At 33.3% G+C, this 23,945-nt stretch overlaps 1 protein-coding gene across 8 annotated transcripts in view; it reads left to right on the forward strand.

Moving 5' to 3' along the window:
- The window catches only part of CDH18 (cadherin 18), a 1,512,838-nt gene that overhangs the window by 1,405,183 nt on the left and 83,710 nt on the right, over positions 1-23,945 (forward strand). For all 8 annotated transcript variants that reach the window (XM_056824266.1, XM_056824267.1, XM_056824271.1 and 5 more), the window contains one exon: positions 17,235-17,356. In XM_056824266.1, the coding sequence (XP_056680244.1) occupies positions 17,235-17,356 (122 nt within the window). The remainder of the gene's footprint in view (positions 1-17,234; positions 17,357-23,945) is intronic.

Here is a 23,945-nt window from a genome sequence, read left to right on the forward strand (position 1 = left end):
GAAGAGGGAATGAAATGCTAAAAATTACTGAAACAAAATGTCCCCTAACATTGATTCTGTGAAGTAACTTACAGCAAAAAAAGGTAGGGCAGAAGTAATAATTTACATAAAGCTGAAGGAATACCTCTTGTTTATCATTGCCATGTACATGAGAAATAAAAATTTCCCTTCAATTTAAGAAGGCCTTAATTAAGTTTTTGGAGAGGCTATAAATTAATTCTTTAATAATTTAATAAATCTATAGGTCATTATGGGAAAATTTAGGAATTTAGAGATAGGTAAAATAAATGGTTACTGCCATAAATACTTTTGAGCCTTTATCATATAGAGAGCACAGTGCCAGGAGACCAATTTTTCTAACATCCATTTTTTATACCCTCAAGGGTATGATTATATAGAATCTTCTCAAGCTACATTTAATATAAACAACTGAATCTACCATTTTTAAGAGATTTGTTTTTCTTTTCAAGCCCTGAAAACAGATGATCAGTCAATCAAAATTATCAGAATGTCAGAGTAACTGAATTGTATCCATCAACCCAAGTATTCAGCCAAAAATAGGAATCTTGCTTAGAGTGGGGCAGGAAAGGATCACAGCAAATACAACCCAAATTTCATTACATGTATTTTGGGGTATGGGTTTAACTGCTATCTGAGAGGAAAGACATTTTACAGAATGAAGCTGAAATATATAGCTGGATTAGCTAATGAGAGACCTTGGGGTCTACTCTTTTGGCTCATCTGGCAAACAACTCCCATTGTATGTCTTGATTTGTTTCCTATTTTCTTTCTAGGAACAAATAATATAATGTGGTTGGAAATTAGTTGCCTCCTCTAGAACTTGAATGATGTAAATACAAATGTATATATTACATTTATGCATATGAATATATGTATAATATATACACACATACATATATTCATATGCATAAATGTAATATATACATACACAAATATGTACTCACAGTATATATGAAATATATACACATATACTTACACCTAAAATATTATATGTACTTACCAACTATTAGTATGTTTATACAGCAGATATAAGTAACAATATATGGGCAAAAATCTTCATAAATATGCTTATAGGGACAGATAATTGACTTTTATTTTTATGCAGTACCTATCTGGAGAATTGAACTAATGCATATCTACTGAGTAAAATTAGATAGTAAATACTAAAATCTTGAATTTTATGACTTATAATAAAAAAAATCCTTAGCTACTATCTCAGTGTGGTTTACAGTGACTATGAATAATATCATTTCAATGTAACATGCACTAAAACATAATTTAGTCCTAATCACAAACAGGTGCAAAGAAAGAATGAACATTAACTAAGATTTTAAAGTCACATTGGGAGAATATATAGAGAAATACATAGAAGAAAGAAGTATGTCTTCAGGGTACAGAGAGAAGTCTTTCCATTGTAATTGTTTTGAAACAACTAAACATCAACAATATTAATGTTTGATGTGTTTTCTAAAGATTATCTGAAATTTTCTCTCTCTGCAATGGGCTTGATAACTTTTTCCCATTAGACTTGTGTTTATTTTCATTATTGTAAACTTTAATGAAAATCTATTTGGACCATGCTATTTCAATAAGGACTTTGTGTCTGCTGCCAGCAACCAAGTTAGCCCAAGGACTGCTTCATTCTCTTCTATTTGGTTCGGTTTGGGGTCAATTGTGTCATCATTCCATTGATCAGACTGATTTTTTAATGATTAAAAGTATAATGATTAAAAAATAGAATGTGATAATGGGACTGCCTGTCTTTGTGTGTGTGTGTGTGTGTGTGTGTGTGTGTGTGTGTGTGTGTGTGTGTAACTTGGGTGTGGACCACTGAGTATGTTGAGAGAAAATGCTGGGAAGGGAAAGAGGGAAACCTAAACATTGACTATTTCTATCTTAAATGTGGGGTGAAAAGTACGACAGTCCTCCTTCAACTTAAGGACCATGAAACAATATGAACTTGACTGCCTGCTTCTGGGGCTCTTGAATTATTCAATCATTTTAGTGCCTGGCCAAATGCCTCTGCATATATTAGGTACTGAAAAAACGTTTGCTGAAATTGTTGTGAGTGTTCTTTCCCACGATGCTGCCCAACCTCTTCACAGATGCCTGTTTCTGTCACTATCACCCTCCAAATGCCTTTTCTTTTATCGCGTGCTTCTCTTCCTGAACTGAATGACAGTACATCCACCATTTGACTTACTTTTTCGAAAGGAGTAAGGAGAGGGTAGGGAGCAAGGGACTGGCCAAGGTTTTAGTTCTTTCATGCAGATTAAGTCCAAAACAATTTTATTTCACTAGAGAAATGTAATTAAAGGAACAATTATTGTATGCCAGGTGCTTTGATGGAAACAGTTACCTCTATTCTCCACATTATTTTGTGGGATGAAACAAGAACAAAAGTTTGAAGGTTTCCTGAAATTGTTCCCTGTTGCCTTGTAATCAGAAAATTAGTTTTTTTTTTGTTGGCACTTGCATATAATAAAGCAAATATTAATTTGAACAGAGTGGATGGCATTAAGTCCCTCCAATGCCTAGGAATTAGTTTTGTTATTGTCAGTGAGCTTATTTTGGGTCATTTAATTTGTCTTCAGGAAATAGGTTCACATTCCTTTTTTTTTTTTAGTTCCTAGAAAGACTTTAATAGTCAAGTTCAAATTCCATAGTTGTATTGTTGTTGATGTTGTTCACATCAAATTCATCTATAATGTTAATTGTTCCAAACAAAACCAATAAATAACATGGTTTTTTTCCTCCTGTGAATAGCACAATCATTCATAAATGTAATTGTTCTCATAATCAAGAAGTCTTAACCTAATTCAAATTATCAATTTCTGGATTTCAAAAGAAATTAGTAAATGTTTAATGTAATCATCTAATCATATAGATGAGGAGGTTGAGGCCTAGAGAAGATAATGAACTTATCTAATATCACACAGCTATTAAACCTGGTCTGGAACCCAAATTTTGTGAGCCCTAGTCCTGTGCACTTCCTTTATTTCATGTTGTTTACATGTTATTGCTATTGGAAAATGCATATGTGTATGTCAAATTCTGAGAATACAAAGTAAAACCCAAAGATTTGAGGAAATGTAATTGGTTTTCCCTGATGAGTGTTATTTATTTATATTCTCTGAGCTCATGTTCTAGGGGCTACTATCCCAACTCTCTCACTTGCCCTAATGAACTAGTTTCCCATATAATAGATGGATGATAATTATGGAAAACAACAAGCTCATGAGGGAAACAAAAACAAATGCTACGACTATTGTAAATGCAAAGAAGAAACACCTGACCTAACAACAATGCAATCCCTTATAAGCCAGGGTGCAAAGCCGTGTTACTCAGAAGTTGAAGCCAAGGGGAACTGATATACACAATAAAGCCAGGAATCAGCCATACTTAGTGCACAAGAAAATCCAGGGAGGGAAAATATGCAAGTAAACACAAGGAAGAAATATGATGGGCTGTTATGTACCTCAGAGATACAGGGATAGCCCTTAGGGGCTGTTAGTGAGTTGTCCTTGTAACATGCTAAGTCAGAGGTCCCTCACCCATGTGGTTCCAACAATTTAGTCAACCAGACTAGATAAGCTTTTAGAAATGGTTAATTCGCAACAGCAATGGTATAATTGATGCAAATACTCCTCCCCCAAAATCTGATATACTTTCCCTTCAATGGATAGTCAAGAGGAAGCAAGCTCAAGCTAAACCATATATGCAAAGTTCAATCATAACTTCTGGTTGATGGAAGTACGTTTCTACAATTTGTGGGGGTGCTCAAGAAATTCCCTAGAGGCATTGTGTAGCTTCTTTATTTCACTTCATGGGAAGGCACTCATTCCAATTTTTCTCTTGCTCTCAAAGCAGGTTCTTACACTAGATGCTTCAAAGACATGGCTAAGACATTGATGAGAAAACAGGAAGTCCCTAAATTTTTAGACCTTTGAAATTCACAATTCACAGTTTCTTCCTCCAGTCAAGATGGGATGAAGAATCATATGGGAGCCAAATTCTGATGTTTTTCTTCCCAATTCCCTACTCCCAAATAATTCTTTCTCAATGGCAACTTTCTCTTCTCTCTATCACCTGACATTCTTTCCTTTTTTAGTTAATTTGATTTTTTTATTATTATTTGATAGTATTAATAAATAAATAGTATTATTATATAGTACTAATTTTTTAAAGTTTTTGACTCTCAATTTCCCCTCCTATCTCATCCTTGCCTAGATGGTGAGCTATCTGATATAGACTCTACATGTGCAATCATATAACACATCTCTTCATATTAATTTTTATGTGGAAGGAAACAAACAATATCAACAAAGAATTTATGAAAGAAAATAAAAAAATGCTTTGTTCTAGATTTAGAATTTATCAGTTCTTTTTCTCTGGAAACAGATGGCATTTTTTTATCATGAGGCCCTTGGGATTGTTTTGGATCACAGTATTGCAGAAAATAGCCAAATCATCTGTAGTTGTTGATTTTAAAACATTGCTGTTAGTGGATACAGTGTTCTCCTGGTTTTGCTTACTTCACTTTGTCAGTGTTTATAAATCCTTCCAGGTTTTTTCTGAAATCTTCCTGCTCAGCAATGCTTATAGCACAATAGTATTACATTTTAATCATATACTACAACTTACTCAACTGTTTTGTAATTGATGGGCATGCCTTCACTTTTCAATTCTTTGCCACCACGAAAAGAACAGCTTTAAATATTTTTTGTACATATATGTCTTTTCTCCTTCTGTTTTTTAAATCTCTTTGGGATACAAACTAAGTAATGGTATTCCTGGGTCAAAGGGTATGTACTCTTTGCTCTTTCGGTAAAAATCTAAATTGTTTTACATAATGGTTCAATCAGTTCACAAGTCTCCAGCAATACATTAATTTCTCAATTTTCCTGCATCACCTTCAAGTTTTGTCATTTTTATTTTCTGTCATAATAGCCAGTCTAGGTTCAAATATGAACTCAGACACTTCCTACCTCTATGACGCTGGGAAAGTTACCTAACCTCCATTGCCTAGCTCTTCTCATTCTTCTGCCTTGAAACCAAGAGTATTGATTATAAGACAGAAGTTAAGGGCTTAAAAAATTAATTTATATAGGAATTGCCTGTTCATGTTTGTTGAACATTTATCAATTGAAAAATGACTTGTATTCTTATATATTTGACTCATTTTTAAAAAAAATATTTTTCCATAGTTATTTCCATGGTTTTTGATAGTTTTCCATTCATTTTCTCTTCCTCCCCCATCCTGGAGCTGACAAACAATTCAACTGAGCAATATAAATGTTATTACTTGATACCTATTTCCATATTACTCATTTTTGCAATAGAGCAATTTTTAAAACTAAAACCCTAAATCATGTAACCATATAAATAAGGGATGAGTCATATGTTTTTCTTCTTCATTTCTACTCCCACAGTTCATTCTCTCAGTCAGATAGGATTCTTTCTCATAAATCCCTCCAGATTGTCATGGATCATTGCATTGCTACTAGTAGCAAATTGCATTATATTCAATAGTTCCACAGTATTTCACTTTTCCTGTACAATGTTCTCCTGCTCATTTCACTCTGCATCAGTTCATGGAGGTTCTTCCATTTCATATGGAAATCCTCCAGTTCATCATTCCTTTACAGTACAGTAGTATTCCATCATCATCATATACCACAGCCATTCCCAATCAAGAGATTGACACATTTATATTTGTTAAAACAAACAAAACAAAACAACAAAAAAAAACCTTCCCATTTCTGTGTATTATCTTCAATTCTGTTTCCCCTCTGTTTATCTTGCTCTCTCTCCTTTCTGATTTTCCTCATGTGTTTTCCTTCCTACTACAACCTCTCCAATTTGTCCTCTCTTCCATTAACTCCCATTCCCCCATTTTTTCTTATCATTTCCCCTTCCTACTTTCTTATAGGGGAAAACAGATTTCATACCCAATTTATTTTGCATATTCTTCCGTCTTTGAGTCAATTCCAATGAGAGAAAGGTTCAAGTTCTGTCTTCTCCACCTCCTCCATCTTCCTTTTCACTGTAAAAGCTCTTTCATGCTTCTTTTATATGTTATAAATTGATCCTATATTTTCCCTTCCCCTTCTCATAATTAATTCCTCTTCCTCACCCCATAATTTTATTTTGTTCAATATTAACCCATCATATTTAACACATACCTTCAACTCAATTCTATATACACTCCTAGTTTCTCTAACAGTGATAGACTTCTTAGGAGTTACAAGTATCTTATTCTTATGTAGGGATGTAAACAGTTTACCCTTATTAAATCTTTTTTATTTCTACTTCTTATTTACCTATTTATTCTTTTCTTGATTCTTGTCTTAATCAAATTTTCCATTTAACTCAGGTCTTTCAATCAGGAATGCTTGAAAGTCCTCTATTACATTGATATCCATCCCCCCTCCCCTTAAGGACTTTACTCAGTTTTGCTGAGAATATGATTCTTTAATATAGTCCTCTTCTGACCTTTGAAATATAATAGTCTAGGATCTACAATCCTTTAATGTAGAAATTGCTAAATCTTGTTTTATTCTGCTATTTTTTGACTACTTGCAATATTTTCTTCTTGACCTGGGAATTCTGGAATTTGGTTATAATATTCCTAGGAATTTTCCTTTGACAATTTCTTGAGGATGAGTGGATTCTTTCGATTTCAATTTTCACTATGTAGTTCTAGACTATGAAGGCAGTTTTCCTTGATAATTTCTTGGAAAATAATGTATAATCATTTTCTTTTTTTAAATCATGGCTTTAACGTAATCAACTCATTCTTAGATTATCTCTACTGGAATTATTTTCTAGGTAAGCTTTTTTTTTTCCACTGAGATATTTCACATTTTCTTCCATTTTTTCATTCTTTTGACTTTGTTTCTCAATGTCTTATGGAACCATTAGCTTCCACTTGTCCAATTCTAATTTTATATACTTTTTCTAGAGTGAGATTTTGAACCTCCTTTTCCATTTGAACAATTCTACTTTTTAAATTATTTTCCTCAGTGAATTTTTGTACCCCTTTTCCTATATGACCAATTCTGCCTTTTAAAATATTCATTTAATTTCTGTTCCTTTTTTTACCAATTGGCCTTCTCTGGTTTTTAAGATATCATTTTCTTCAATGTTTTTATGCCTACTTTACCCAAACTGTCAACTCTTCCCCCCCCAATTATTTTCTTATGTTACTCTCATTTCTTTTTCTAATTTTTATCCTATTTCTGTAATTTATTTTTAAATTTGTTTGTGATCCTTTAGGAATTCTTTCTGGGTTTGAGAGCAATTCATATTGTTGGATATAGCAGTATTGATTTTGTTTTCTTCAGAGTTTGTGTTTTGGTCTTCCTTATCCTCAAAATAACTGTATGTGTCATGTTTCTTTTGTGATTATTGTTGTTTGTGAGTTTTACAGACACTTTCTTAATTTTTAACATAAAAAATTTGTTCCAGGTAAGCTCCTTTTCTATGATGAAGTGGATATTATTACAAGATTCTCATTCTTTGCTCAACTGCCTTCAAAGATAATTATGAGGTTCTATAAGTTTTCAGTTCTTCTAAGGCTGGAAGCATCTAAAGAAACATGTGTTAAATACTATCCTGGTCTTTGAACAATTAGAACCATTATTTTCCACCTTGGCCAATGACAAGTGCTCTCTGCTGCCTTTAGGCCACAAGTGCTGGTGTGAGCTAGGGCTCCTCCTCACCCTGAGACTGTGATCTTGATCTGTGTATGGGCAAAGCAATAGAGTCCTCCAGCTAGAGCCAGCAAAGGAGCCCCTAGCATCTCTTTCTGGCCTCTCCTTAGTATTTGTGGTAGAAAACTCCAGAAGTCTTTGCTGCTACTTTAGCCACTGCAAAGGACTGTGCTTGTTTGCTGAGGTGTAGACTGCTTTGTTGCACCATACTTCCATATGTGTATAGGCTCATACCAATCTTCTAAGTAATGTTGACCTGAAAATTCGTTCTACCCTCTCCATTTGTGGAGTTTGATGCTCCAGAATTTCTTCTGAGGTATTATATCAAAATTGTTTGAGAGGTAATTTAGGAGTAATCCCGAGAGTCTATGTATTTTCTCTGCCTTTTTAGATCCACCCCCACTCAAATTCCCCACACATTTTTTCAATTCATATTTCCTTCAGGCCAAAGTGCTTTGATAATTTAGGTTCTCCGCCAATCTGAATACTCTTCTGTTGAAAATCACTTTCATTTTTTTTAGTGGTTAATCAGGGACATTGAAATTGATAAAAGGTCATCTTACATTTAGTTGGAATGGCTTTATTTGATTTGTTCAATTTGTTCCTATCTGGTTATGGTACCTCATTAAGACATCAGAATTTTATTTCTTACTTTAGGCAAATTGGTGTAATTTAATGGATTTACTCAATTAACCTCACCTTTATGTATTATTATATTCTCAATAAAATGTTTTAATGGACCAAACTCAGCTCCAAACATATTTTCTTTTAATTTTTTTCCCACTAACATGACATGCATTGATTGTCCACTTCTGTTAAACATTGTGCAATTTTGTTTGTCCATTATGTGTCCAGTTTTAATCACTTTACTGGTCATGGTTGCAAAGGAAATTCATCATGTCTTTGACTGCAGCTGAGTTTCTATATGTATTTGAAGACATTCAGGTATGTCTTCCTCTGCAGTCTATTGTGTCCTTTATATTAGGCTCCTAAATTATGTCTTTATCAAAGAAGATCCAGAAACATATCACCTAATTTTGTTTTGTATAAATTCTTTCATTAATCTAGGTTTTTGAGATTATAGAGAATAGCTTTAATGACCTAGAAAGAAAAAAAAAATTTAATTCCAAATTCCTTACCCTCACAAATAAATTGAAAAAAGTCTACCCACACATATTTCCATTTCCACACTTATCATTTGATTATGTGACCAAAACCAAGATAAATAAATAAACAAATTAGTAAATAATGTGGTTGAAAGTCTATTTTGGTCTTTAGCATTTGAAATAGCTATTATCATATTTCCCCCATAGATGTGACTGAATTGTTGACAATTCAATCTGCAAATCAATTTGAGAGAATTTAACTTTTTTTAAATGACTCTTTCATATCAATTAACTGCTTTGACTGAATTCTTATTTTTTATACAATTGATCTAAGTTCACAGAGCCTTAATAACTATATTGTTCCCTCACAACCAAGTCTCCCTCAAACCAAATGTTTCTCTATAATATGTAGCTGGGCAAATTGGAAAGGGAAATATTTGAATCTTCATAATTCTGAAACATTTTAGGGCCATTTAATAGTAACCTTTTTCTTGAGTAAGACCACTTCTAGATGAGACAAGATGTTCTGAATTCATCCCCTGTTGTTCAAACATCTGTATTTTCACACCAAATTACAGAATATAACAAACATAAAATGGAAAATACATTTTGGGAAACATGAGACTTTTGCCTAAAATTCTCCCTATATTACAGCAAAAAATCTCTATTCATGGCAATAGGTTTTGATGAAACCAAATTCTAATTAAGTATCTGGCAAACATCAAATATTAAATTAATAGAATTATGGAATTTCTGATTTAAAAGAGAGAATTGAGCTCATTTGCTCCATTTCCTCACTGTATAACTGATGAAACAGAGAGAGGAAATTATATTCCTAATTTCATTCAGTTTACAAATGATAGACCTGAGATTTGAACTCAAATTTCCTGGATCCTTGACAAATTACCATTCCTTATTTTAGTAAAAGATATCAGATATTTTAAATAAACTTGAAGAGTTATACATAAGCTACAAAAATATTTCAGAAATTTATAATCCCAGAGTACTGAATTTCTTTCTTTCTCTGCATCATTTCATATTTTTCCTAGATTCTGATGTTTCATGGATCGGTTCCTTTATACATTAAACTCACAATGGTTTAAGACCTATTGATAGATTTCTAAACATAGATTTGTCCATCAAAAATTCCAACCATATCCTAAACCCATCTTACTAATATAAATAAAATTGTAATAACCCAAGAATACAAGAGCAAACTAGTAAAACAATTTTTCAAAATAGCATGAAGAAGACATAAAAACCCATATTCCAAGTCTGAAAATGGAAACTGAAACAGTCAACAATAAATTACAATCCAGCAACATCACTACTAGCTTTGTACCTACTGATGTTAAAGATAGGAGAATAAGAACATACCCATACAAAATATTTATAGCAGCTCTTTTTTAGTAGCAAAGACCTGAAAACTGAAATGATGCCTAACAATTTGTGAATGGCTGAACAAGTTGTGCTATATGCTTGAAATGCAATACTATTGTGATAAGAAATGATGAACAGGATGAGCATAAAAATACTTAGAAAGACATATATGAAGTGATGTAAAATGAAGTGAGCAGAACCAGGAGAATGTGGTACACAGTACTAACAATAAAATACGATGATCAACAGTGAATGACAACGATTATCAGCAGGACACAGATCCAGGGCTGCTCCAAGAGACTTATGACAAAAGAAAAAGGATATCTACTGCCATAGAAGGAACAGAGTCCAAATGCAAATGGAAACATACCATTCTTTGCTTTATATTCTCCATGAATTTTTCTCTAGTGTAAGGAATATGTATTGTCTTTTACAACATGATGAATATGGAAATACATATTATATGATAACATGTACAATTGACACTCATATTACCTTCATGAGGGGGAAGAGATGGGAGACCAAAAGAGAACATGGATTGTAAAATATCACAAATATTAATAAATAATATTGACATTTAATCTGGAAAAATAAAGTTATTATAATAAAAAAGAAATAAATTGCAAAATTTATTAAATCTTAGGCTAAGGATTTTTTCTAGGAATGCTTTTGAAAGTAGATTTATGTACTAAAATTTTTCACTGAGAAAAGGAAAGATCATATAAGACCATGAACTCTTCTATTAGAAGTACTCCAGGTAGTATCAAAAGGGATTTAAAGAAAAAAAATGCAAAGAAGAGGATATCAGATGACAGACATGACTTCTAGGGCATCTGCAGTGAATGGAGTTGCAAAGGTTCACAGTGATTTGCAATGAATAGGCTATGAGGACACATGAATGTAAAAGAAAAAAAAATCTTTTAAAGTAAAACACCCTAAGTTCCATTTGGAAATGATTCACTCAGAAATAATATATGTTGAATGTTATGCTATGAGTGAGGAAGCCAGGAAAGCAAGAAAGATTATATTTTGCATTGGTAATCAATGATAAAACATGAACTTGTACCAATGTAATTCACTTCAGAAACAGGTGAAGTGCTTTCAATTTTTATGGTTCTAATTTACAGATCAAAGCCACTCTGCCATTCCTAAGATCAAAGGCACAGCTTAACCTTTTGAAGCTTCCAACCTGTTTTACACTTAGCAAATAATTATTGAGAAGCACTAGGCATTTCTGGAGGAGTAATGACTGACTGGGAGGAAATAATGGCCTGAAGTCAATCAAAAGCTGTTAATTCTGGCTAGTCATTATACTAAGAGGAAAGTTGGAAGCTAAAGTCTTGACTATTATTAAGGCAAAGATGGGAAGAAAGAAATTACAAATATATAGATTGTCTTGTGGGTTAAAGAATTACATTTTCATGCAACTTTTAAAATGATACTATAGGAACTTAAAATAGGGGATGATGTTTAATAGAAGCAGAAATTCAAGTATATAAACAAAAATGAATTAGTTTTATAACTAGTCAGCAATTTTCATGCTGCAAAATCCAAAAATATATTTTAACCATTTACTTGGCCTCTAAAAAAGAGATCTGGGGATCAAATATACAAGCTTAACTTTTGGTGCCAGGTCCTTATGTTTTCTTATGATTCATTGCAATTAGAAATGTATAATCAATATTTTTTTTAAAATGTAATCATTTTGAAGAGAGAGATATGGGAACAATTAAGATATGTAAAATTTTTAAAAGTGTTTAATATAATTTATTCCCTAGTATCTTAGCCCCTTCCTCTCCTCTCTCTACCAAAAAAGCTTTCATCCAATAAAATATATATGTATAGATAGTGTATTTCATTTTTCTGTTTTTCAGTTCATTCTCTAGTTAGACATTTACAAGTCATTCTTCAAATATAAATTCTAAAGCTTTATATAATGTTCTATTTGTTCTACTAATTTATTTTTCATTACTTCATTTGGAACTTTTCAAGTTTAAAAAAATTAACCAACTCTTTCTTTCTTATGTATCTAATATTCCATCATGATTGTATAGGACGATTTATCTACCCATTCTCAAATTGACAGATTTCCAATTCTTTGCCACCACAGAAAGAACTACTGTAAAAATCTTGTAACATACAGTTTCTTCTTCCTTTTTCTTTGATCTCCTTGGGAAACAGACCCAGCAATAATATTTCTGAATCTAAAGGTATAATTATCTGCAAATAATTCCAAATTGTTCTCCAATATGGTTGGATCCATTTGCAGTTCCATCAATACTGTATTGGTGTCTTCATTTTTCCACATCTTTGCCAAAATACATCATTTTGCCCTTTTATCATTTTAAAACAGTCTGATAGGTATCAGATGATATCTCAGAATTGTTTTCATTTGTATTTCTCTAATTTATATTTAGAACATTTTTCATATAGCTATCAACTTTGATTTCTTCATCCAAAATCAAAAAAATTAATAAATGAGCAAAAGATGTTAGCAAACAATTATTGGATAAAAATATGTTAATAAGAAGCAGTATTGAGTAATAGAAAGTGATACTAATTTAGAGAGAGAAGACATGGTTTCCTCTCTTGGCTCTTCCATTGTGGACAATTTGCTTCCCATTCATTTGACCTGTTTCTTTATAAAATGAAGGCTTTGAGTACATCATCTCTAAGGTACCTTCTAATTCTAAAAGTCTTATAATTATAGTACAACCAAAAGTTAAGGGATATGAAAGTGCAAAATATCAGTCAGAGTAATATTCCCCTTAACTACCTAATGCTAAAGGTAAGAAAAGTATTTTGTAAATTTAAGGTGCTTTACAAATAGGTTACATCTGGTTATTATAATAATGATGGTTTTACTATTACCTATTGCAAATTAAGCCTACTTTTTCATATTCAATGTTTTGGTGAGAAATAGATTATTGAAAAGACTCTCCTTTAAAGCTAACATAATTACTTGTGCAATTAATTTTCAAGTTTCATTTCATTATAGACTCAAAAATTTTATTTCTGCTATTTTACTTAGGTAAATTTCCAGGTACATTTGAAATCTAAAGTTATTTAGAAAATGTTTTTAGTTAGTCCAAAAGGAATTACTTTAGAGAGTCCAATTGCCTTTAAGTGTTTTAAAATTCACATTCCATGTAATGAAATCAATCATAGACTCTAGAATGATCAAAGAATCTAGTGAACCAAAAGAATTCCTACTACAAAAACAACATAGTTTCCAGGTCAAGTCATTATTTTTAGAGCACAGATAATACCAAGTGATTGATTTATTAAATTAATATTCAACATAATCCAGTATTTCAGGGATATCCACAGTTTTTTAATTGCATTTGTTTTGTTTTTTTAATGAAGAAACGAAACTCTTACCAAAGAGGAAAAGGAATCTGAACATAAAAATGATAAAATTTGCTCTGATTTATCACTTTCTTTTGAAAGACTGGATACAGCAAAGTTTAGAATATGAATGCTCTGGAAATTATACATCTACTAAACCAATTAAAACAATTTTTGTTTACTTAGAAAGTTGTACTGTGGATAGTAATGAAGGTAGTTTATATTGATTATTGTTCATTAATCACTCTTAGAGAGACAAAGCAATAGAAAGATTGGAGAGACACAATTAATAGAAGAACAAATTAAGGAAAATGTTTTTATTAATATTTTGCCCAACTCATTTTTCTCTGTCAGGAGTGAGCAGAAAATTCCTCCCTCCTAGTATCTGATAGTCACTTATGAGATGGCAGAATTTTTATCTACCCATTAAAAGTTCAACTCTAGTAATAAGAATAAGAATAGATTTATATATGTAGCACTTGGTGCTTATAAAAACTAATTTTTCTTAGATAATTTTCAGAAATTAACTTTTTATTTTCTATCCACAGCTCTATAATTTAAGTGGTGAATATTGCGTAAGTAGTATTAAGTAGCGAAGTTTTCTCACTACTTATCAAAGAAAGATGATAAGAGAAACCAGAAAGAGCCCTAGATTTGGAGTAAGATTTGGAGAATCCTGTTTTTCCTCTGTAGAGCTCCTCCAAATGTGGACATTATGTGCTTTTGACAAACAGGAATCTGCATGAACGCATAATGCTATAGCAAGCATAAAGTGCCCCTCCATTCTTTCAGTATCAACAAATGTCCAGATAATTCATTTGGTTCCCTCCTCTATAGTATAGAAATAAGATATAGTGACCATATTCCGGAAGAGTTTATGATGTAGCAATATGATTCTCTGGAAAGAAACTGAGACTAGGAATCAAGAGAACTAGACTTTAGTTTTGACTCTGCCACTAAATCTGGGTAACATTGGGAACCTTACCTAATTTCACTCGGCTTCTCTTTCTTACTCATCTTTAAAATGATGGTATCTAACTAGAAGCACAGTTAAGTGGTATAGGGAACACAGTGCTGGACTTGGAGTTAGACATATGAGAGTTCAAATCCTGCCTTATATACTTACCAGTTGTGCAACCTTAGAAAAGTCATTTAACCCTTCTCAGCTTCAATTTCCTCATATGTAGAATGAGAAAAAGTAGCATCTCTCTCACTTAATTGTTTTGAGGATCATTGGGATAATATGCATAAAGCAATTTGCAATCCTTAAACTACTACATAAATACTGCTATGAACATGTGAGTAGATAATTTCTAAGACTCCTTCCAATGCTAATATTTTCTAAAATAGACCAAATAATAGGCAAAACATCTTCTATAAAAGCCTAACACAAGTGATGTGCACATTTAGTCCCCTCTAGCCAATTGCCACATTTCAGCACTATGTTCCTTAATCCCTCTAGAAATGGGGGGAAAATTCTCACTCAGGAGTTAATTTCACTCCTGAGTCTAAAATATCATTTTGTACTGTCTGCTATGATTTATATATCAGGTACCTGTTAGGTTCTGATGGATGATCCATTACTCCTCAAGTGTTATTAAGTATTGACTAAGTGTAGGAAATTGCAGATAAGGGTAGAGGAGAAACAGAATTTTTTTTAAAAAAAAGGCTTAGTCAACCCCTTATGCTTTCCTCATCTGAAAATTTTTAAGTCACTATTGGAGCAGGCAGGACTTGAGAGGCAATGTTGATGCCGTGGAAACAACACTAGCTTTGGTGTCGAAAAATTTATGTTTGAATTCTTGGCTAAAATGTTTACTAGATGTACCCAGCAATACCACTACTATATCTGAATCCAAAAGAGACCAAAGAGAGGGGGAAAGAACCTCCTAGCACAGAGACATTTATTGTCCTCTTTTTGGGGTGGCAAAGAACTAGAAACTGATGTCCATCAATAGGGGAACAGCTGAACAAGCTCTGCTATATAATTGTAATGGGATACTATTTTGCCATAAGAAATGAACAGGACGAGCATAAACTACTTGTAAAGACTTACATGAAGTGATGCAAAGTGAAGTGAGCAGAACAAGGAGAATGTACAAAGTAACAGCCATAATGTATGATGATGAACTGTAAATAATTAAGGATTTTTAGCAATTCAAGGCTCCAAGAAACTAGTATTAAAAAAGATTATCTACTGCCATAAAAGGAAGTGATGGATATGAATGCAGATTGAAGCATACAATTTTCCACTTTACTTCCTTCATGAGTTCTTTTTCTCATGTGGGCAACATATGTTGTCTTCATGTTGGACATGTACATGTCTAACCACATCCTATTACCTGCCATCTAAGTGAAGGGGGAGGAGAGGGAGGAAGGGAGAGGACATGGATTGCAAATTGTAGGAAAGCAATTATTTAAAATTATATCTATGTATAATCTGGAAAAGAAAAATATAATTAAAAAAAGAAAAAAACATTTACTAGATGTGACATTGTCACTTAATATTTAGGAGACTCAGTTTCCTTACCAATAAATTATAACATTTCTATTTCTCTGTTGATGTATATCACTCTGCCTCTTCTTGTCACTCACTCTGCCTTTCTCTCTCACTTATAATTTCATTGACATAAGGGATTCCCTCAATTGAAGAAACTGTACTAATAAATTAATATTAGGTATCTTAAAGTACCGCATTAGTATCTAAAAGGTTAGATGTTTTAGGATCATAGGGACCTAACGGGACCTTAAGGATCATCTACCTAGATCCTTCATTGAAAGGATGAAAAAACTGAGGCACAGAAACTATTAGGGGACTTGCCCAAAGTCACAGTATTGTAGGCAAATTCTACTAAGTAGCGGAGCAAAAATTTGAATCCAAGTCCTCCTTATTTCAAGTCCAGCATTATTCACTACATCAAACCTTCTGTAAATACCTTGCCTAAAGAGTATGATAGGCTGAGGATAACATGGGCAAAACACATAAGAGGTAAGACTTGAACACAGATCTTGATTTATATGCCAGCTCTCTGTCTACTATTCCATTCTGCTTGGAGGGAGAAAGGAAGAAAAAGGGAATAGGAAGGGGGGGGGGGAATAAATATATTTACTTTAATTATTTCATAAAAATATTGTGATGAAAGCACCATATGAACTAGAAATAGAAATATGAGCTATTGTTATAAAGCACTTTTTAAAAAGATTCAGACCTTTTCCTTCTGTTTTCTTAAGATCTATTTAACAGAATCTTTTAAAATCACAAAACCCTCTTTAAAGATTAAGGACAATGATTTGTTGGGTTTTTAATTTTTTTTAAGTACCACACTGCTTTTCTTAGATTCATGATCAAATCAATTCTTCATTTCTTAGACTCTGACAGCATACAATGAAATCTGACAATTTTCTCTCACTTCAATTCCTGAATAACATGTAATTTCCTTGATATGACAAAACATTATTTTAGCACTCCTGTTATGCCTTAGTGTTCATATTTCTTATTTACTGGTGTTAATGAGTCTCAGCAAAGAATGGATCCATAAAGTTGTCTCATATCCTGCTATAGCACCTTGAGCAGGTGACAAGCTCTGATGTTAAGATCTGGTTTAATAAAGACACTAAATGATGTATACTAAAATGACAGAATACCTCTTTGTGTGTTTTACAGATAATCCTAGCTTGCTGAGCCATGTTGCTGTTGGCATTAGAGTCCTGGATGTCAATGACAATCCACCAGAGCTTGCTAAGGAGTATGATATTATTGTTTGTGAAAATTCTAAGCCTGGCCAGGTAAGTCATTAGTCTTATATATGCTTTCTCCTTCACTGAAAGAGACAAAATTAGCAGCCTTCTTTCCATTAATGCTATCTTTATATGTCAAAGATTCAATAGATGACTCTCATACACTAGGAAGGGGTTGAGGTTCTTATCACTCTAAACTTCTGAAATAAAATTAAAATGACAACATTTGATAATTTTAACACTTAATGAACAAGGTTATTTAAAACCTTTCCTTTTTGATGTACTCAATTAGACTATTCTTCCCTAGTATCAAAAAGGATATGAATTTATCACTTCAGCTCAAGATACATTTATTTCATACTATGTGCAAAGCTACATCTGACGTCATGGGGAAATAGGAAAGCAATAATCCTGAAAGAAAAACATAGCATTACAAGTTTCCAAATGCACCATTTTCAGCGTTTCCCAGATATCATGATTTGACTAATGACCTGGACTTTGGGGTCTTCTGTAAAGTAAGAAGGAAAGCAAAGATCCATTTAGACAGTTGATAAAAACCTAAACCACTAATAATTACGGCAATTTGACCTCAATACCAACTGGGACCTAGATGTTAATGTTTCTTTGAAACTTACTTCAAATAGCATTTTCTCTCAATGTTGGTATGTGAATACTTGGAATCAATGTTTAATTACTGGTCACATTTTAATTTTAATAGGCACATTTTTCTTCTTAGTAATGACATATCCCTCAAGCAAATTTTAATACTCATTTACCAAGTCATAAACTAATCCTGATCTGCATTAATGCAAAAAGTTCTTATAGCAGAAGTTCTCCGACACTGGAAAATTTACAGATTTCATGCATTCATGACTGAAATATTTTGATAGCAATATTAATAATATTTTTTTCTTAAATTTTTTCTTTTTCATGAGAAGGCTCTAATATGTGATTTTAATTGATGTATTGGTCAATAATTCAGAATATTGAATTTCATATGCTTTGTTGGATTCTTAATGGGGAAATTAGAATAATTAATCATGCCATTGATGCTGTCCATAGTCTTTTATATTAGTATTACTAATTCACTGTCTTCATGAAGCACTGTGAAACCTGAAAGAACCTTTCACTCTAAATGATAAAAGAAATCAGTTTGGTGGTTTTGGAAATGATCTTTAGCAATCACAGGTTTTAAAGCTGAGATGTTTCCATTGTTTACAGTCAGAATTGCTGTCCTGATTATTGGAGATTTTTCTTCATACTTAGTGCTTTTAAGTACTTGTACAGTGTTTTAGCCAGAGTAAAAGTGAGAAAGAGGTGTTAGAAGTCAATTTTCTGGAGCTCATTTATGTTGCAGAGTTATGTGTAGTTCAATGAAGAATCGATTGCTTTCAGAGTCCCCAGTGTCTTCCCTTTATGAATACCTTGTATCTAAATGTAAATATATGTGGCCTTGGGAAGGAGTTGGGGCTTTTTTGGAAGCAAGAATTTAAACTGCAGATAGTAGCACCCAGGCTAATTTAGGTATCAATATGAAGAGCTACAAACCATTCTTCAGAGTTTGTGTATTTTTCATTTAGGAAATGAATTTAAACTTCATTGAAGTAAAAGAAATATTAATAAGAAATTCATTCATGTATGAAATTTGAAGTCATTTTCCAAAGCAGAACTTTGTTCCAAAGCTATAATACCTACCTTTGCTAAGAACTTTGTAAAAAAGGACATTTTATTTTCTATCATGACTTGCTATTCTATCCTCTTTCCTTTCTCTCAGAACTAAATTTACAGCAGATTAAGAGGAAAAGTTAGAGGGATGAAAAAGGAGCCAGTGAATTTTGTCCGCCTCCTGTAACCTCACCCTTTTGTCACTGCCAAAAGTCGGGAGTTTAGGGAGATCATTAAATCTGATTGCTAGGGAGTATATCAAATTTAGTCTGTGTCTGTGCCACCTCTCAAGCTTAGGTTAATGACTAGAAACAGGGAGCAAATACTATTAGCAAAATCACTAATTGGGTTTTTTTTTTGTAAGGTGAAAGATAATTTATTAGTTGAGATAAGAACCTGTGCCTTCCTGAAAAAAAAAAAAGATTATACTGGGAAAATGTTGACTAAGGGCCAGCCTTTGCTAGAAAATAAAAGGGCTTGGCAATTCATTAGACTTTTAAAAATGTAATGACAAAAAATAGTATCCACAATAAATTTCAAAGATGTCAAGTATAATAAAGATGATCCCAGTTAGTGAAAGAAAAAAATTATCACAATTCCAGAAGAATCAGATATTAGTCTATATTTATTGGTGTAAACTACTATGACAGACATCCCCTCTCACTCAAAGGATAAGTGATTTGTCTAGGGCCTCACTGACTGAATATGTGAGAGACAGAAAGCCAGCTCTATACATTAGGTGACATTGCCATTTTTTTTTACTATGTTCCAGGACTAATTTAATTATGCCTTCCTGGCTTTTTTTATAGAGTGTAGATCAAATGAAATAATTAGTAAAACTCAACTTGAGACTATATTGATCTACTAATTAATTCAATTAAAAACACACACCCTTACTGCATCCTTTGGTAACAACAACTAATATTTGTGGGGTGCTTTACATATATTAGGTCATTTGAAGAAGGTTCCAGAAGTTGTTGGTATTTGGTTTTTGGTGGAGTCAGGGGAACAGACTAGGATTTGGACCTGTGACTTCTTTGGCACAGGATTTTCCCAGTGAGTGAACTCCCTCTCCTGATGCAGAGTGACAAGAATTCTAAAACTCGTAGTCTTAAAAGAGTTGCTTAAAGCAGTGAGAAGTTATATAACTGCCTGTACATAGCAAATAGTCAGTTAATAAGGTGTTATTACCTCCATTTTAAGATGTGCAATCTCAGAGGGAGTATGTTTATAAATCAACAAATTCATGGAAATAGTTAATGATATCAGAGTTAGATTTGAAGAAGGGTCTTCTCAAGCACTGTATAATACACCAGAGTAAATTTGGCTTCGTATTTTGTCCTTCCATGCATTTTGTTCATACTTTACTCACATTGTCTGTTCACGAGAAGAGTATATGACTCATTAGTGCCCAGAAAATAGGTCCCTTATCCTGGCTTTGGAGGTCTTTCACAATCTGGCACCCGTATACTTCCCTGTGATTTTTGCCTATATTACTCCAGGTAAAGCATTTATTACACACAAATATTTTACTTACTGCTACCAAGAAAAAGCATGTGAATTCTCACTTTTGTTTCTTTATTCAGGCCCTAACTGCTTAGAATGCCCTCCCCTACTCCTTTCTATCTTTCTGTCTTCTAACCATCCCTCAATGGCCAATTCCAGTACCATCTTACACATGAAAATTGATAGGTTAAATAAATTATCATAAAGCAAGAAAGACTCTCTTAACTCAAGCACAGGAATATTTTAGATATCAAATGTGCCTCTAGAGCTTGACTTATATGAGATGAAAATAGAATCCTCATAAAACAAACAATTGCCAAGGATGCAATAAATGTTTTTGCTTCTTTATGTGAACTGTTGGCAGAGACTTAAAGACAAGTTAAAGAAACAGAAGAGCTCATTTTGGCTGGATTTAACTGAAAGTCAGAATGGTAGCTATCTTCAAAAAAGTGTTAGCAAAAATGAAAGATCTATTTAAGATCTTCATTGATATTTCCTACCATTACAGGGCTAGCTATTTTACTGAAAAGGTACATTTACTTTTCTTTTTTTAATTGTATTTAAATTTATCCATTCTTTTAAAAGTTTGTTGAGCACCTATTTCATGCAACAGCAGAACTATATTTAATACCATATAGGACATATTATAATGTGTAATACTAAAGGAACTATATAAAGTGGAATGAATATATTTTATTGAACCTGAGAATTTTCAGGTGTTTATTAGGGCCTGAGCTAGGGAATCAGTAGTAACTTAAAAAAAAAACTATACTGTAAATTAGGATCATAGAATTTAGTTCTGGGAAAAGACCTTAGATATCATCTAGTGTAAGCAGACTTTAGATATCATCAAGTCTAATTATTTTATAAATGAGAAAATAGATACTAAAAACTTTTGGGGGTATATAGCTTTCTTTCTCCTTCCTCTAGGTTATAATCTCTTTGAGAACAAAAGGTTTAGTTCACATTTCTGCATGTTTTACTCATCCCATAATACCTTGTGCTCAATAATAGTCATTAATGGACTTCCGGGTAAGCATGGCTGCAGAGTGGATGCAGCTTGCTTCCTCTCCACAGACCCAATGACACAGACGACCTCAAAAGCCCCCCCCCAAAAAAAACCCAACCATCCTCATAAGAACGGAGAGACCCCACACTAAAGCGCAGCACTGAAGGTAGGTGGGATTCTGGCATTTCCACAATATAAGGGAATGAAAAGCTGACATACCCTCCCCCACCCACCACACTGATGGGAGCCAGAGTTTAAGTCAGCACAGGCCAGAATCAACAAGTGAGGGAGGGGTACACCAGGACTGAACAACAGGCAGCCCCAGCTCTGGGACCTGACTAAGACCACCAAGGACCTACTCCTGTGAGTAGTAATACCCAAAACCCCGGCAGGTGGGTAAGGGGAACTCAGATCTCAGGCTCCCAGAACTAGCTCACTATAATCAATGAATGCACAAAGGAATCCCCTGAAGTGAACAAGGGGTACCCACAGGTCTTGGGAGCTAACTAAGACCACCAAAGACCTACACCTGAGAACAGTAAAACCCAAAACGCTGGCAGGCAGGGGAGGGCAGACCCTGGGCTCCCCTGAGAAGACAGTGCAGCTACAAAGAACCTAGAATTTGCCCGAGGCTAAAGCCTTGATCATTAGACCCTTACACAGAAAGCAAGCCCTCATAACTCAGATTTCAGACTGGAAAGGGGAGGAAAAAAAACCATAGAGATGGCAAACAGTGCTCAGGAACAACAGACTCCCAACACCAAGAAAAACAAGAAGAAAGGGGTGACTTTGGATACATTTTATGGAGGGAAAATACAGTATACAGAGGAAATAGAAGAAGAAATACACAAAAAATGCTCCAAAACCTTCCAAAAGAAATGGAAATTCTCCACAAGCTCTTGAAAACTTTAAATTGGAAGTTATCAAAAAGATGGAAGCCTTCTGGCAGGAAAAATTGGAAATAATGCAAAAGGAACTCAGCAATCTGAAGGATGAAAACACGCAATTGCAGAAACAGCCTTGAAGCCTCAAAAAGTAGGACAGACCAAACTGAAAGGGAAAACCAGTCTTTAAAAATCAGAATCAGGCAACTGGAAGACAATGATCTTGCAAAAGAGAAAGAATTAATAAAGCAAAGTCAAAAGACTAAGAATTTAGAAGATAACATAAAATATCTCACTGACAAGGTGACAGACCTGGAAAATGGAAGAAGGAGAGACAATCTGAGAATCATTGGTCTACCAGAAAAGCCAGAAATAAACAGTAATCTGGATATCATAATAAAAGATATCACCCAAGAAAACTGCCCAGAGATTCTAGAAGGGGGTAAAATACTCATTGAAAGAGTTCAAAGAACACCCTATACACTAAATCCCCAAAGACAACTCCCAGGAATATAATTGCCAAACCCCAAAGCTTTCAAGCATCTTATAAGAAGCCAGAAAAAGACAATTTAGATATAAAGGAATGCCAATCAGGGTCACACAACAAGTTGCAATTTCCACACTGAACGACCGTAAGGCCTGGAGTAAGACCTTTTGGGCCTCAACTGATAGAAATAAGGCAGGAGTTGCAATCATGATATCTGACAAAGCCAAAGCAAAAATAGGCCTGATCAAAAGGGATAGGGAAGGTAATTATATTTTGTTAAAAGGGAGTATAGACAATGAGGAAATACACTAATCAACATGTATGCACCAACTGGTATAGCATCCAAATTTTTAATGGAGAAACTAGGAGAATTGAAGGAGGAAATAGACAGTAAAACCATATTAGTGGGAGACTTGAACAAACCACTATCAAATTTAGATAAATCAAACCAAAAAATAAATAAGAAAGAGGTAAAAGAGGTAAATGAAACCTTAGAAAAATTAGAGTTAATAGACATATGGAGAAAAATAAATAGGGACAAAAAGGAATAAACCTTCTTCTCAGCACCATATGGCACATTCACAAAGATTAATCATACATTAGGTCACAGAAACATGGCATACAAATGCAGAAAAGCAGAAATAATAAATGCAAACTTTTCAGATCATAAGGCAATAAAAATAATGATCAGTAAGGGTACATGGAGAGCCAAATCAAAAATTAATTAGAAATTAAATAAAATGATACTCCAAAATCAGTTAGTTAGAAAAGAAATCATAGAAACAATTAATAATTTCATTGAGGAAAATGACAATGGTGAGACATCCTTTCAAACCTTATGGGATGCAGCCAAAGCAGTACTCAGAGAAAAATTCATATCCGTGAGTGCATATATTAAAAAATTAGGGAGGGCAGAGATCAATGAATTGGAAATGCAAATAAAAAAACTTGAAAGCAAACAAATTAAAAACCCCCAGAATAAAACCAAACTAGAGATCCTAAAAATTAAGGGAGAAATTAATAAAATCAAAAGTGATAGAACTATTGAACTAATAAATAAGACTAGAAGCTGGTACTTTGAGAAAA

This window comes from Monodelphis domestica, chromosome 3 (genome assembly GCF_027887165.1).
Source record: "Monodelphis domestica isolate mMonDom1 chromosome 3, mMonDom1.pri, whole genome shotgun sequence".
NCBI lineage: Eukaryota > Metazoa > Chordata > Mammalia > Didelphimorphia > Didelphidae > Monodelphis > Monodelphis domestica.